Here is a 16,873-nt window from a genome sequence, read left to right as displayed (position 1 = left end):
TCAATATACCTTTAGTCTCTCTGCTTATTGACTCATTTCACAATAAAATTACAGATAATTTGTCTTGTCGTGGACGCTGTATTACTCCAGTTTTTCCATTCTCTGAATGGGAAAGGGAGGGGGGCGAGAAAGAGAGAGAGAGAGAGAGAGAGAGAGAGAGAGAGAGTAAAAAGAGAGAGAAGAAAAATTAGAAGGTAGAAGAGAGAACAAAGTAAGAGAAAAAAGAAACAAAGAAAAGAGAGACTTAGAGAGAACAAAGTAAGAGAAAAAAGCAGGAAACAGAGTCAGAGAGAGGAGTGAGAGAAAGACAGAGACAGTGAGAGAGAGGGATGATGAAGGAGAAAGAGACACAAAATAGATGAAAAGAAATACTAATGGTAATACTGTCCTGTGGTTACAACTGTATTTTTTTTTTGAAGGTTGGAAGGGAATCATTTAAAAAATCGATGCCTGCTTCCTATAGTTCACCTCTAACAAATCAATCATAATCTTAACCAGCTGGCAGGAGAGGGAGGAGGTGTGCAATCTTTGTCTGAAATCTCTAATTTCTGAATCCATTCTCATAACAGGGCCATCATCTGATCGTTTAGCTAGGCTAACGGCATGCCCTCTCTCCAGGGGCCCTGTGGAGACACAGCGGGTGTGCAGGAAGCCCCCAGTAAAGGGAAACAGGGGCCTCCGTCTACCTCTGCTGGTGAAGGAGTGCTTTAAACATTGATTGCAGAGGAAAAAACCTATCTTGATGAAAAACAGAGTTGATTAAATCTGATAGAGTTTCCAAACTGTGATTTTTGCAGGCCTCACACCCGTCCATAGAGAAAGGACTAATCAAAATATCACAGAGTTGCCCTTTAATGATTATGGCTTAAGTAGCATTAACAGTCTAGTGTTTTTTTTTTTTTTTTAAAGGGGAGGTGGTAAGAAATACAAACATTCAAAGCCTTGGCAGGTGGGGATTGCCCTTCTAGCATTTGACCTTCTGAGCTGTTGCTTAGATTTGATAATGCTTAGATGGAAAAGTATATAATATATAGATCACGTAATAATAAAAGTATGAGAAATGTACACATACTAAGAATGTATTTAAAGGGTTATTTATAGTAAGACACTACTGCAGTACATTATTTATCATCACATGTTTATTGTACTGGAATAAATGCTACTATGCAGTATGCATGTGTCATCATCAGGCCTTATACCCAAAGCTTTCATTTGATTTAAAGCAGGAACTACTAAATGAGAAATCAAGATTATCCATGATTACAATTTGACAAACAAACTTTAATAATCATCTTTACCAACAATATTTACATGTGGTAAATCACAATGGTAATGTTAAATAAAGAAAAATATATGACGAAAGCACATGTATACATAACACTACGATGCAGTGCCTCACCTTGTGGCTGTTTTATGCTGGAGCTGAGTTGAGTATAATTCCAAGGCATTGAAAACTGAAAGGATAAACATATGCATGAAAGAATGCCCAAATGAATTAGTGTACAATTTTGGAAGTAAAAAAAAAAAAAGAGATTAAATTCACATTTTTAGCATGTTCTGTTTGAAATGGTCTAAACCTGGCAATCCATTAATGCAGTCTAGTGGGCCATTAACCCTGAGAGTGCTTTCCCTGATCTAAGCCACCTCATTCAACTCACCAGCAAATTACCAAGTCCTTTATGGGTTGAATTAGGTGTGGTAAAGCAGAGAGAACTCAAATCCGAGCAATGCTTCTGGGCACCCCAAATTTAAGAGGTGGCTTAATTTAAGAACATTTGTTGTACATTAAATAAACATCAATTAAATAACTGAATAACAATAATAACAATAAAGTGGCAGAAGTATCAACTGAAACAAAGACAACAAAAACATTAACAAATATATAATAATAATAATAATAATAATAATAATAATAATAATTATTATTATTATTATTATTATTATTATTATTATGGTTATTATTATTATTATTATTATTATTATTATTATAGCCTCTTGCAGCTCGTGTTTAATCATTTAATAAAACTGCAAGGTCAAAACTAAATCACATCCATTATTTGCCGCGGATCTCCCCAAAGCATTGGAGGCGGACTGTTTTGAATTTCAATTGGCTTCGAAGTGGCAAAAAGCCCTCAGCTAATACATCAAAGAATATTTGCCATCCTCTAATCGGTTTAGAGCAGGTTTAGAGCGCCTAAGATCCGCGTGAGGGGGGCCGGGAAGCGGTGGGCTACCGCAGCCTGCCGCTGCTGCTTTCCACCAGCACCTCTCAGCCTGCGCCTCCAGCAAACCTGTCAAAGCCTCTCCAACTTCATTTAACCCACATCTGCGTGGACGCGCGAGGCAATTGAACCGGCGCTAAATAGAAGAGAATATAATGCTGTCTAATAATAGTTTTCAAAATCCAAATTTGATTAGGCTACTTCTCCCCGAGGCACTTTGGAAGCCGCGCTTTAAAGAGAAAATAACGTTCTCGCCTCTGCTTTCTTTTTAAACATCCTCGTTTTTTAACTACGCTATTTTGACAGACAAGAGCAAATTAAAAAAATAAATAAATAAATAATTAATGGGATGATTTCAGCCGCGTGCCAGGCATGTGTCCATCTTCCACATTTTACTGAACACTTAAAGAGTGGCGGCTTCTTTTTTAAGAATTAGCCTCCCAGGCTAACATGACAGATTCACTCAGACTAATTAGCCTAAACGTGTAAAAGCAGCTTAGCCACACGGAGTTAGATAGTCAAGCGCTTTGTTTCTGAAGTAGCCTACAGTTGACGAAAAACTGAAACGCCACGCACACTTTCACAATTTCATGCTCAAATGAAGTCGATTTGGTCTGATACAGCTGTACGATAGTCTACAAGTGAGCTGAGACTGTGGAAGTGAAGGCTGCCTTTCCATAGAAGCTGCGACGGTCGCTCAGTGGTGTTTAAAACGACACTCGCTCTACCCCCGGGAAAGAAAAACGCCGTGCCAGCGATGCTAAGACTCATTTTGAAAGTAAACATGAAGGAGCCTGTAGAGACGCTGAGAGTTTCTTACCTCGCGGACAGCGTGAGGACGGTGAGCTCCTTCCTGCCTCCTTTCTCCTCCATGCTCTCACCGAGCTGAACAGACTCCTTATCGAGCCCTGTTGGCGGAGAGGAAGTCATTATCGCCGATAATGGACTATCAATGAAGATTGACGTCACCGAAACGCTTCCCCACTACGGTCTCCTAGGCAACCGGTATGCTAATTTAGAGGTGACTGAACATTGGCCATCTCTAATGTCCTTCAGCGGGATCCGTAAACATAATTGGCCAATGGGGCGTTGAACTGTGGGGGTGGTGGGGGGGTTAAATCCTGCCGGGCCCAATCAAGTCCAAATTGAGAGGAAAAACGAGCTGTACTGAAAGAGCCAGTAATAAGCACCAGCCTTCTGCTTTATTTGCATTATGATACATAACATGTAGGCCTAATTTAAATATGGTAAAAATTACAACTATTATTTTAACTACTGGGAGCATGACAGGCTCTAGAGCTAATTGCAGAGCAGAAAGTGGGTGGTGGTTGTTAAAAGGAATGCAGATGAAACTGTTTCTTACAGAATCAGCGTCGCTGCTTCTCCTCTCCGGAGGGTTTTTCTTTTCTTTTTTTTCTGCAGTCGCTCTTTAAGCAGCGCCTACAGCGATCCCTTTCGGTTCAGTGAGGACTTCAACTAGCCGGAGAGAAAAAAAAAATGGCCCAGACAGCCAACAGCCCACATCTGCGTTTATACACATCTCAAAACGTCATTTATCACGGCAAATGCCTCTTGTACATTTTTCTTAACTGAGGGTAATTATGACTAAACATGTGCGCAGAGGCTGCCACAATAACCTGACGTAGTTTACGACCAAAATAAATAAATAAGAAACATACAAAAATAGTAAACTTTTAAAACCTGAATATAATATACAAGGTTGGCACAGAACTAATAAAATGCTATAAAAATGCTATGCTAAAATGATATGTAATAGTTTAGCAGTCTTATTACAATGCTAATGCAATAGTGTGTCAGCATGGAGCTTATTTAATGTTCTTGGAACAAGCATAAATATTCCTGTTTTATCCCATTCCTTTTTCATAGATTCACAATTAGTTTACATCTGTTAAGGTTTCTGCTTTGGAGCAGTTTAATACATATTTTCACTCAACGTTTTTATGACTTAAGCAGTTTATATTCTGCTTGTTTAATTCTCATAATAGCCATGATACTACGCACACAATATGGCGTTGAGGCAAACAGAATGAAATAAATGGGGATATCCCTGGCCACAGAGAGATCTATGTGTTTGAATGAAAGCGGCTTAGAGCCCCTGGTCGTGGCGGATTTGCCCCGCTTCATATGGTCTTAATCTGTCGGCGCTCGGGGCTTTGAGCTAAAGAAAAAGAAGAAGATCTGGTTTATTCCGGGATCTAAGGCGAAAACTGTCCGGCGCACAAATCAGTTAGCACCTGTCAAAAGTTACTCCTCCACTGCCCTGCTGCGGAGGACGGAGCCAGAGGCGCCCTCACGCACACTTCTGCTTTGGATTAAAACACACACTGCACTGCTGCACCAGCTCTATGTATGTGTGTGTGCGTGTGTGTGATTTTCCATGAGCGCAGCAATTATTCGCGTGCAAATCCTTATTAATCAATTGCACGAACACATACAGGTTAAAAATAGTGTTCTTCGTTGCCACCTACTGTCGACTCTGTCGAGTGGCCAATTCTTTAAAAATAATTGGTTTTTATCAAGACAAAATGAATGCAAAATAATAATCATAATAATCAACCCTAGAAGAGAAAAGAGCAGCGAAAAAGAAAGGAACACGTCACGTTTCTTTACTCCTCTTGAATTTTGCTATTCTCTCTCTCTCTTCTCTCTCTCTCTCTCTCTCTCTCTCTCTCAGAGAGTCCCGTTTGTTATTAATCAAGTGTGAAAGTGACGGCTTCTTCGCGTATTTAGAAAACGAGCAAAAGTTGGAGCTGCTTGCTTGCTTGCTCGCGCCGGTCCCGCGCTGAGATCGCCATCCAGGGGTTGAAGCGGCTCTCGCGCTCTAAAGCAATGAGGCTTGTTAGAGGCAAAGAGGAGGGGTGAAGGGGTGGGGTAGGAGGGTAGGAGGAGGAGAAGGAGGGGGGGTTGTTAGTGAATGTCTCTGTGTGAGTGTGTCAGAGAGAGAGAGAGAGGGAGGGAGAGGGAGGGAGAGAGAGAGAGAGAGAGAGAGAGAGAGAGAGAGGGAGAGAGAGCTGTAAGCCAGCGCAGGCTCGCCTTGCTTCTCCTCCGATGACTACACCCGAAAGGAGGAGCGTGAGGCGCGTAGTGGGCGTCAGAATCCTCAATTTCCAACTTAGCATCCTGGCAGGACACTCTCCGGAGCAAAAGCCCCGTCCGAAAAGCAGCTCCGTTCAAAAAAACAAAAAAAATAAAGGAGAAGCACCCCCCTTCCAAAACTGCAAACTTCTGCCCCGCGCGGCATGAGAGACGCGGCGCGCGCGGGCGGCCAAGCAGCGGCTCGAGAACTTGGAGCGGAGCTTGAAAAACAACAACAAAAACAAGAAGAAAAAGAGCAACAACAAACCCGGTGAAGCGGCAGTAGCAGCAGCGAGCTAGACGTCTATATGCATTCGATTCTCTCTCGAGCTCGCGCCGCCACCATCGTAGTCGCCAGGAAGAGGAGGACGGACGCGGTTCGGGACTCTATGAAAGAGAGCGGACCGCGCGCGAGAGAGTAACGGGGAGGAGGGGGAAAGGAAGGAGGGGTGAAAGAGAGGAAGAAAAACAGGAGAGGAAGAAAAAGAAAGGACAAGAAAGATAGAAAAGTGAGAAGCCCCCGTGCTTCTTTCTGAGCTCGGTTATGGCGTACCCTCAGGGCTACTTGTACCAGCCGTCCGCCTCCTTGGCGCTCTACTCGTGCCCTGCGTACAGCACGAGCGTGATCTCGGGGCCGCGCACGGAGGAGCTCGGCCGCTCTTCGTCGGGCTCCGCGTTCGCGCCCTACGCCGCAGGCTCCACGGCGTTCAGCGGCGCCTCGCCCGCGTACAGTTCACACCTCCCGTACGGCGCGGACGCGGCCGCCGCCGCCACCTTCACCTCGTACGTGGTGAGTGAAAGCCGGGGACCAGTTGGGAAAAGCGTGTAGGGGCCGTGGATTTTTATCTATATTGGTAGTAAAGAGAGGAGTTTTACCGTATTTCATTGTGCTGTTGAATAAGTTAAAATTACAGAGTCTACATTTATACAGAATACATATGTATTACTCATATAAGCAAGTAAGTGTGTGGTCATGCTTTAGTTAGTTAATATTGCGGCAAAAAAGAATGATTTCCTTAAAGAGGGGAAAGAAAACGGCAAAGAAAATCTGAGTACACCCTGTCTTGGAAAACAAAATTGAGCAAATGTTCAGCACCTATCATTAGCTCCTTTAGTTTGTATTTATATAGCGAAAAGCTACTGAAAAGAAGTGGGTAAAACTGCTGTTTTAAATGTAATGAGACACCCTGGTCTTTGCTTATATTTCAAGTACTATTATTGTTATTTTTAACAAGTAATTAATGCTGTAAATAATTTCAGAAATAATGTCAGTCTGTCAGTATGCTTACATATTATAGTTAGCGCTAAATTACTCATATTTATGATTGCACATTGCTTGAGAAAGACAGAGGGAGGGAGGGGAGAGAGAGAGATAGAGAAAGGCTGGCGTGTAAATAATGGGGTCAGTCTGCAGAGTAGAGAAAGTTGCGAAATTTATTTTAACCACAGCGGTCTGCTGGAGACATTTACTGTAAAATAGTAATAAAAAACTTTATCATATATGTATAGGTCAATATATGTTTGTTGTGTTTGGTCTGAATAATTAAATTAGCTGTGTGCATGTTTGAGTGTGCGATGGATGTGTGTGTGTGTGTGTGTGTGTGCGAGTGTGTATGTGTGTGTTAAGCTGCATGTGTTTCGTGAATTTACGTGCTTAGTAAGTTTTGACTGTCCGTTAAACTCCCACCGTACGTGCACGCGTGTTTTTGAAGGACACTCTCGCGCTAAACCCCACGTGGCTGAGCTTTTTTTTTGTCTTGCAGAGCTCTCCGTATGACCACACGTCGGGCATGGCGGGCTCCATCGGCTACCATCCGTACGCGGCGCCGCTGGGTTCGTACCCATATGGGGACCCGGCTTACCGGAAAAACGCCACGCGCGACGCCACGGCCACGTTGAAGGCCTGGCTGAACGAGCACCGGAAGAACCCGTACCCCACCAAGGGCGAGAAGATCATGCTGGCCATCATCACTAAAATGACCCTCACTCAAGTGTCCACCTGGTTTGCCAACGCCAGGAGGAGGCTGAAGAAGGAGAACAAGATGACCTGGACGCCGAGGAACCGCAGCGAGGACGAGGAAGAGGAGGAGAACATCGACCTGGAGAAGAACGACGATGACGATCCAAACAAGCCCGTGGACAAGGGGGACACGGACACGGAGACAGGTCTGTGGAAAATACAGGGGAGAGAAAGAGAGAGAGAGAGAGAGAGAGAGAGAGAGGGAGAGGGAGGGAGAGAGAAGGGAAAAAAATCATCAATTTTTCATCGGAGTCGTTTCCACTCCGGGCGCGAAATTGATTGCTGGTTAATGGTGGTATATTATTTATAATAGGACAATTGCTTTAAATAATAATCACCTTGAACTCATCTCATTTGACTTCTTACGGACTGAGAATTGCTGGTGACGTGTGGTGGTTTGCAGCACATTTATCTTTGGCTGCATAATAGGGGCACAGCTGGCGTGCTGAATCTCATTCATTACTACCTCATTATTATTATTATTATTATTATTATTATTATTATTATTATGCAGAATTGCAGGGATTCTTTAAATATGCTTTTCAAACAAAACATATCTATCATCTGCTGTTTTCTAGCTTGTGAAAATTCCATTTACATTACTAGCGTGAGGTTTTAATGTTTAATAACCGCAAACAGATTTCTTCTGACATCAGTTTGTAAACAGGCGGTTAAGAAGATTTAAATTAAGAAACCAGAGGGAGGTAAACAAACTGAGAGTCCTTTATTATTTTGACTCGAGCTTTTTTTTTTCTCTCCTCTGCTTATCAGACCCGAAGCTACTCCACCCAGGCGAGGCCCCGTGTGACCGGTTCAAGGCGGACACCCCCGGTAAAGACGTGGAGCCGCTGCTCACCGACGCGGAGCTGAAGGAGATGGACGCGCGCTCGGAGCTGCTCGGCGACCCCGCGCGTGCCACCACGTCGTCGCCATCGCTCGTGGCGGCGCGCGACAAGGCGCCTGAGGCTGCGGGAGTGGCGGTTCCTCGCGGTGCGAGCGTGCTCGGTGGCGGCGGCGGCGGCCAGGTGACCTCCGTGATCCATCCTCCTCCTCTTCCTCTTCCTCCTCCTCCTTCTTCTGGCGGTCCCCCCGCTGTTCCCCCTGCCCCGTCCGTGCCCAAACCCAAACTGTGGTCGCTGGCCGAAATCGCCACCTCGTCGGACAGGTGCAGAGGGAGCGGGGACGCGCCGCAGGCCGCGAGCCAGGCGCCCGGAAACCCGTCGCCCACGCGGACGTCGCCGCAGTGCGCGCCCTTGGCAGGCGGCGCCGTGCTCTCGCGCCCCCTCTACTATACCGCGGCCCCGTTTTACGCGGGCTACACGAACTACGGCACTTTCGGACACCTGCACGGACACAGCCACGGACACGGCACGGGCGCGGGAGCGGGCGGGGGCGCGAGCTCGGCAGCGGCGGCGGCGGCGGCGGTGGCGGCAGCCGCGCACTTCAATGGAATAAACCAGAGCGCGCTGAACCGGGCTGAGGCTCTAGCGCGAGACAGCAAGGGCAGAGGGCAAACGCAGCTAGATCTGTGTAAAGACTCCCCTTATGAACTCAAGAAAGGTATGTCCAACATTTAATACGGGAATTCAGCCTCCACTCTGATCTCACGGACTATTATTTATTATTTGTGGTTGCATAATTAAAAAAAGAAAAAAAAACAAGATGAAAAAAAGAAGAAGAAGAAAAAGATGATAAGAATAATACTGCTAAAGGAATTTCCCAGGACAGTTATTTTCTGAGTAAAATGCTTATCCTCAAATCTTAGTTTCTGAATGGTTAATCGAGATGTAACATCTAAGAATTGTCTTAAAACGCTGCAGCCGCCTGAGTCTATTTGTATTAAAGACTAATATGTATATTTAATGTAGCATTTTTTGTATTTAAAATGGACAATACACTATCTTTGAAGTAAATTATGAAAAAAAATACACGTGTGCAGCCGTTGTTTTGGGGTCATTTGAATGCTTGTGGATGAGGGCTTGGACAGCTGCACACAAAAACATGCATGCATTATTGCTTCTCATAGGTTTAAATGGTGAGGCCTTTTTGTGGCGTGAGTCGTTAGAGTTTTGGGGTTGGTGGTGTGCTACGATCATTCATCAGGAGCTGAAGAAAACACATGCACGTAGAGGCGGCCAGAGCTGAAATTCAGAGTTTTTTGTTTGTTTTCCTTGTGGAAGATCCCGTGTAAGTCGAGTCGGGCGTATTATGAAGCGCTCATTATTATTATAAACTTGCTTTGATGGGATGGATGGGGGGACAGTAGTTGGTATGTTTTACACATGGGGGGAAGTGGTTCAGCAGGTGAATATTGATACCCCCTCCCCTCAAAAAAAGGAAAGAAAGTGTCGAGCACTCGTTTAACCCAATTACACTCCAACCGCGTCGTGTTATATGCAAAGCAATCAGGTGGCGAACTCGGGTAATGAGCTCGATTTTATGCCAAATTTCGATCTCATTAATGCTTCCGAGGCGTGGCAGAGTGGAATGAGGACTGGTTTTGGAAAGCGTGCGGCTCTGTTTTAGCATTAACAGAGGGGAGGAGAGGGCTCCCCCAGCCTTAACGGCGCGGTGGAATATGGGCGTGCGGAGTGCGGCGCTGGTGCCGTGACCTGCAAAAAGGGAAAAATGCCCTGTGACACAGCTCGCGCCTGTAAGGCAGCTCTAAAGCTCTTCCCTCCTCCGCAGGTAGGTGTCACACTTGCTCCTCGTTTCGGCCCCTGCGTTCTTGAGCGCACGCGGAGAATGAGCCTCTCTCAGGTGTCAGGAGAGGAGAGCACCTCTGGCACAGGGAGCTAAGACTGAATACATCACGAGCTTGTTTTGGGGTCGAATGCTTTGGTTTATTCGGTCTGAGAAGTTTTTTGTTTTGTTTTTTTATGTTTGTTAAAGATTTTTAAACCTTAGTTTACCATCGCCCCATTATTATTATTATTATTATTATTATTATTATTATTATAAGTAGTAGTAGTAGTAGTAGTAATAGTAGTAGTAGTCGTAGTAGTAGTAGTAGTAGTGTTAGACACATCATTAAACCTATATTATTATTATTATTATTATTATTATTATTATTACAGTGCAAAGTAAGTACGTAGTCATCTAATCTTGCCAAAAAACTCACAATAACACATTTTAGTATTAGTGTTTTTAATTTACCACTAAACGAATAACATTTTTCGATCTGAATATTTTTAGTGTTTTTGAATATCTTAATTTTCTGCAATAGCCTCGCTGGCAATTTACATTTTGCCACCTCAGGCTTGCATTTGTGGTTTCAGTTTGGATCTTATTGGTCGCCCTTCATCAGAATCAAGACGGCGGCCTAGATTGGAGAGAGGCCTTTAATGAGCTCATCACTGCAGCCTCTGATGTTTAAGCCTGTTTTCCAATACTGGATTCGTTTTAGGTATTTACATTTCCAAGAGGAACTATTTATCTATACTTATTTGAACTTTGCATTTAAATAATAATAATAATAATAATAATGATAATAATAATAATAATAATAATAATAATAATAATAATAATAATTAGAGAGAGTGAAGAAAAGCAGCCTGATGCAGTGTGAGCTGGTGCCATTAATCTCCATAGTTTATTTTTTGCCCTCTAGTTGAGCAGTCCCCTGGGCTCCATTTCAATCCCACCCCTTCATCTCTCCGAGCGGCCCGCAGCCAGAATTACAGAATGAAGCCTTCTGCGCTCTGAAAGCTGTACACGCGCAGAGAAGCCAGTTAGAAGTTCGATGAAAAAAGGGAAAAATGACATCCTTGAGCGCCGAATATTTTTTTTTCTTGACCTGGATGATTTAAGTAAACATTTATTCGTTTGAGTTTCCACATTTTGTCCTTTCATCGCTGACTCGCACAGGCCTAAAATATTGAAATATCGATAATAATTTACGATCTCATTTTCCGCATGATGGAAATCAATTGAACGTTTAAAGGGATAAACTGAACATGTGAAAAGCCTGATTCCAAAGCCTTTGGGCACAATGGAGGAAAACCTTTTGAACACTGCAGAAAATCCTAATGGGTTCAGTAACACTGTGTGAAATCCGTCCTACTAATTTCTGCGCTGAGTAGCCTAGAAAAAAATCTTCCATATTTAGCCGCTATCAACGCTCAGAAATATTTCCAAAGGCCCCAACCACGTGACTGATCTGTGACTGTCTCTTTATTTGATGTGTAAATGTTATTGCGCGATGAAAACGGCGAGACACTGGGGGACATTATTGAATTATTAGGTCTACATGTATATTACTGTTCTTCTTGCTACTTTTCTGCTTTATTGTAATTGCTGTAGGACGCAACAATAATGTATGAATTCATAGGTAAGTTGAAAAAAATATTTATTTATTTAAGGTTTTGTCTCAATCATGGACGTTTTTTATAACACTATAAGTCAAATCCATGTAAGCTCCGCAATGACCGCGAACAACTTTGTCTGGCTTCTCCTCTTCTTCCTCCTCTCGGGCTCACACGGAGGGCTAGACACTTCCCATGTGTAGAAGACCAATAAGGCGGTTCAAAATGAAAAAAAGGAGAGAGACAATAGAGAGAGATGCTGAATTTTGCTGAAAACTAACGAAATTCCACAGTTTGGATTTGTCACTGATACTTTTTTCACGTTTTCTCTTTTCCTGGACGACAGAGGGAACAGTGGTGTGCAGTGAAACGCTTCTGTTTGCTTATTCCACGCTCAAAGATACGGCCCAGAGGGCCAGGAGAATTTGGCAGGCTGTTTCGGAGAATAATCGCAGATGATTATATGAGAATAATAATTATTCTTATTATTTGTGAATACAATAATGTCAGCAGGTTAATATATATACACTTTACAGTCTTTTCAACTTTAACAGTTTAATAATTAAAAGAAAATTTAAAAAGCAGCTATTTTTTCCGCACAAATGAATAACATTTCCACGTGACTCTGTTCATCACAGTGTCTTCAAAAAAATTTAGGCTAGTGGTAAAATGAGAAAATACAGTTTAAACTGGAAAAGCAGGGAAGTGTAAGATCGCACCAACCTTCAGGATGATTTATTTAGGTTTAAAAATAAAAAAAAGAAAACAAATATGACCACAAGAGTTTAAATAAACGAACAATGACAAAAAAGTTTATAGGCGTAGACAAAATGATTGAATGATTTACGATGTTTTTTTTTTTTATTATTTACATTTTATTAACTCTTACTACCGAACGAATTCACTTCGTTTCGACATGCGCTGTATATGTATTTTTTTCTTTTTCGTATTCCAGCATCCCGTACCAACAAATAAATACGAGTTTAGACGAATTGAAATAACGTCAGCTGTATGGGGATATTTTGGTATCGAATTGGAAACAGAAGAGACTATTTTTGACAGTCTGAATAATCTCACACCTGTAAAACGCCACCTGCCATCTACAGGCCCGTCCAATCGCGCGCGAGTGTGTGTGTCTTTGTGTGTGTGTGAGTATAGGGAGGGTAACCGGAACCTGTTGATAACAGCGCTCCTCAAATCATCGTTAAAAATGGCCCGTACCGAATGTTCCCGGGACGGGACGAGATTTCCACTTTTTCCATATGAACGCACCGAGCTGATAACAGCCAGGGTCTACACGATCCCTCATCAGAGACGAGTGTCCAGCTGAGGCGAATCAAATTCAGCCCCATGGTGTAAAAGGAGCTCCTCTCTTTTTTATTTGACCTGCTTCCATTATGCGCTTGGGGACATCTGGGAGAAAGCAGCAAGAGCCAGAGTGGCCAAATAGAGACAGAGCCGTGCTTTTTTTTTCTCTCTCTCTTCCTTGAAGTGAGCAATATGTCGATCCATCGCACACTCTTTAAGAGTAACGGTGTCAAAAAGGGTTCTGTCATTTTCACTAAAGAACATTTCATTGGATGTTTCGTTTAAAAAACGAATTTTTAAAGAGATATGTGAGTACAAAGAACCTTTTAGATTTTGAAGAACCTCTACATAATGGAAAGGCTCCGTACCAATTAAAGGTGTTTTCCTTAGAACCGTATGTCCAAGCCAAAAACCACTGAGGAACCTTTCTTTTTAGGAGTAAAGTTGGATCAAGGGGGAGTTGGAAAAGGGTCCAACTTGAGAGCACGGTAATGAAAGGGTATTCTGAGAGGAATATGGTGGCATTTGTCTACGAGGAAGAAGAGCTAGAGAAAACTTCAGCCCTCTATTTAACAAAGCTGAAGCAGTAACCTCTCCTACTAGAGCATGCTGGGAACAGAGGCTCTTTTTTATTGAATCGTCCCATCCCACTGAGGAAGCTCTTAATTAATTATGGGCGCTAAAAATTCAGGCCCAGCTGTTCTTTCTCTCCACGCTGAGCTCCGTTTCCGCGCAGGGGCGACGAGTGTGTGTGTGCGTGTGTATGTGTAAGAGGGCGGCCATGGGGCCTAATTTTCACAAATTAGCCCATTTTCTCCCCCCCAAAAAAAATCAAATAGCTGTCAGGGCCGGCCTGACGCGAAGCATTTTCGTCGCCTTTTAAAGACTCTGTGATGTTGGGGGTGCGGGTGGGGGATGGGTTTATACATTCTTCACGTTTTAAGAAACGTTAAGAATAGGCAAACGCAACGTAGAGAGCTCGTTCAGATGAACTGACAGCACGTGACTTACTACTATTTACCCCCTCCACTTTAGCCACTTTAGGCTGGACTTCACCCACTGTTTTCCTATTGCCCCTCTCTGGGGACACATTACACGTGTCATTTTCTCTCGTCTGATGTTTCGGCTGAAGCGCTTCATACATGAACACGTCACTCAAGATGAAAAAAAAAAACATTAGCTGAGAATAATGAGCTGACGAGGAGCTTTAGGCAGCGGTGGCTTTATGGTGGATTTGGCTAGAGCAGCCTGTACGTGTTCCCTGAGAAAAATACAAGAGAATAAAGCATAATAAATAAATAATGAAGCTTCTGGGTTTTTGAAAAGAATTAGGGCACTGTTCAGAGGTAGCGGGGCACTAATGGCCTTTATTAGGTGTAAAAGTTAAAGCCACATAAACCACGAATGACCTTATAAACCGTTGCTGATGATTTTATGAACCACTGCAAAACTCATATTTTCAGCCGCTGTTCACAAGAGGCAAACTGTAAATCTATTAGTGTGACGTATTTGATACATTTTTAAACCTTTTTTTATTTTCTCCTGTCAGAGAGAGAGAGAGAGAGAGAGAGAGAGAGAGAGAGAGAACATTTATGTCTGTACTGTTTTGTCATACACAGCACTCTACCACGCAGCACACATCTACATATCAGTGGCAGATTTTTAATAGAAAGCCATTTATTCGTATATGAAAACTATTTATTAAATGTATTTATACAGTCATCCAAGGGAATATGTGCCATTTCAATAACTATGCAAAAACCTCAAGCTTAAGACGGGTCTCAGCAACCGTCCATCCAAAGAAAGAAAAGGAAACAGTTTTCAAAACCTCACCACATTCGCCGGCTGTCCTTAGAGCCCCAAGGCAGCACTTAGGCGAGATAAGCGGGGCCTATTATTCCTTTCTTAATGCTACTGATGAAGATTGATGAACTGTTTTCTTTACAGGCACTTCAGAGGGTCCACACGAGAGAGCGAGGGAGAGAGAGACAGAAAGCGAGAAGGAGAGAGAGGGGTAGCGGAGGAATGGAGGGAGGTCTACAAGTTTGCCCTGACGGTTTATTTACATTTGCCCCGCTCTCTCCTTTTTTAAACGATCTCTTTCTTCCAAACATCTGTTCCACATTATGACAGTGATATTTAACGTAATGGGCGCGCGGATGCTCCGCTCAGTGAGATAGCGCGCGAGAGAGAGAGAAGCCATTAGCCACCACCTGGGGGAGGGCATCGGGCGCGCGCGCTGATGGAAGTTTCGCCGAGGACTACGCGGAGCTCTTTCTCTCTCTCGTCTCATTTTTCTTGCGTTTATTTTCCCCTGTTTTGGGAGCAGGCTGACCAGAGCTGTTTTTTTATTATTTTATTTTTCACTCTGTGTATTTTCCCTTCGCTCAGGCTGATGGATGCAAATGTGAGCTCTGTAATTGGATCAGCTCCCCAGATACAGATAAACGGCTGCTGCTTTGCTGGGGTTATTTTGAGCTATGTGCAGGCAGCAGTGTGTGTGTGTGTGTGTGTGTGTGTGTGTGTGTGTGTGTGTGTGTGCAGAGCACTAATGAGAGGGAGGGTACGTGCAATACTCACTTGCTGGGCAAGGACATGTACAAACACTTTGTATATTTGTTTATGTACTGTTGTGCTATATATGACTTACACACTACAAGGTCTAAACACCCTCATAACCAAAAGGGAATCCTTTGGCTCTTTTTCATTAAAAAAGTCAAATGTCAGAGTATCCAAGTTGTATGGTATATTTTGTCCTCACAAAGAGCCAAATACAAGGCCACACGTGCATGCACCCAGACAAGCATGAGAGTTCCCAGAATCTGTGTGTATATCGCACACCACAACACCACACATGCCAATTAAAGCAACTCGCCTGGTGATGATGTATAACCAATGGTTAGCCAATCACAAGCCACAAAAACAAGGACTCCACCCAAATTCCTTTGCTCAGCCTTTGAAGTATTAGATGCTACAATAACTGAATAACTGGACATGTATAGGTGATACACTACTGACACACTTTAAAAGATTGTTTGGCTACAATCTTCAATCTGCTTTTACATCAGTAGTTTTTGGAGTTTAACAGATGATTGCAGATCAGGTTTTTCCCTCCCCTTGAGATGCTAAAGGCTCTCAGTGGCAGCCTTCCAGCCTTAGAGGGGCCTGGCTAGCTCTCTGATTAGCAGTGTGCTTTACAGCCAAGCAGAAAAAGCTAATCTCATCAGCAAGGCCTTTTCGGCAGCTCAAACACCAACTGCGGCCTTCCTCCCCTCGACTCCCATGGCGGATGGGGTTGCATGAACCCCCAGACTTGTCTCAGTCAAACGTGCTAATACCTGTTACACCGCATGCCCAGGCTCAAATCATCGATTGACCTCATTTTCAATAACAGGCGCTATTTCCAGTCTGATGGCTAATTCCCTGGCTGTGGATTGAAGCAGCCATCTGGGCTGGAGACGTTCGAGCATGCTGAGTGCTCACCTGACCAACAAACACAAAGCAAGTAGGCAACAGAATGCGACTAGCACATGCACTCCCATGCGGTTAGCATACAGGAAGGACTACAGACCTAGCATCTAGTTTGATTAGCATGCAAAACAGCCATGTGCATCGGCAGTCCATAGGCCTGTTGGGTTTTGTTCTAGCTTTAAGCATGGCCCACCAAGGCCCTTCTCATCCAGAATGGCCTTGGACTCTGTGATCATGCCCTTCGACCCTTCTAAGAAAAAGCAAAATAAAAAGGACCCGCAGCTGATGTTTGTGAGAGGCGACTGTTTAAAGTGAAACACCACATCATCCCACTCACTCAGTGGTTTTCTTTTTTCTTTTTTGTGCTTGAGCTGAAGTGAGCCTTGTCTTCTCCAGATCTGATTTATTAGCTTGTCAAAGGAAGAATTGTTGGAGAAGGCAATCAAAAAGCA

At 43.5% G+C, this 16,873-nt stretch overlaps 1 protein-coding gene and 1 long non-coding RNA gene across 2 annotated transcripts; one reads left to right on the top strand and one right to left on the bottom strand.

Annotated features, from left to right (window-relative positions):
* Positions 1–326: 326 nt before the first annotated feature.
* LOC118817383 lies at positions 327–5,696 on the bottom strand. Its single transcript, XR_005008009.1, has 3 exons — positions 5,587–5,696; positions 3,043–3,130; positions 327–1,454 (listed from the first exon to the last, which is right to left on the bottom strand). It is a non-coding gene; the product is annotated as an uncharacterized LOC118817383 (long non-coding RNA).
* Positions 5,210–15,181, top strand: irx5a (iroquois homeobox 5a). Its single transcript, XM_036584021.1, has 4 exons — positions 5,210–6,108; positions 7,082–7,484; positions 8,110–8,898; positions 14,898–15,181. The coding sequence occupies exons 1-4, from the start codon at positions 5,863–5,865 to the stop codon at positions 14,966–14,968; spliced, it is 1,509 nt and encodes a 502-aa protein (XP_036439914.1). The 5' UTR covers positions 5,210–5,862; the 3' UTR covers positions 14,969–15,181.
* The last annotated feature ends 1,692 nt before the right edge of the window (positions 15,182–16,873 follow it).

The sequence above is a fragment of the Colossoma macropomum genome, unplaced genomic scaffold, assembly GCF_904425465.1.
Source record: "Colossoma macropomum unplaced genomic scaffold, Colossoma_macropomum, whole genome shotgun sequence".
In the NCBI taxonomy this organism is placed as follows: domain Eukaryota; kingdom Metazoa; phylum Chordata; class Actinopteri; order Characiformes; family Serrasalmidae; genus Colossoma; species Colossoma macropomum.
The sequence above is the reverse complement of the archived record's forward strand: the minus strand, read 5'-3'. Positions and strand labels throughout refer to the sequence as shown.

Bases quoted from the DNA above. Each gene is read 5' to 3' on its own strand.
- irx5a (XM_036584021.1), top strand. From the start codon at position 5,863: ATGGCGTACCCTCAGGGCTACTTGTACCAGCCGTCCGCCTCCTTGGCG. The intron at 6,109-7,081 runs GTGAGTGAAAGC...TTTGTCTTGCAG, and splicing joins CCACCTTCACCTCGTACGTG to AGCTCTCCGTATGACCACAC. The intron at 8,899-14,897 runs GTATGTCCAACA...TTTTCTTTACAG, and splicing joins CCCTTATGAACTCAAGAAAG to GCACTTCAGAGGGTCCACAC.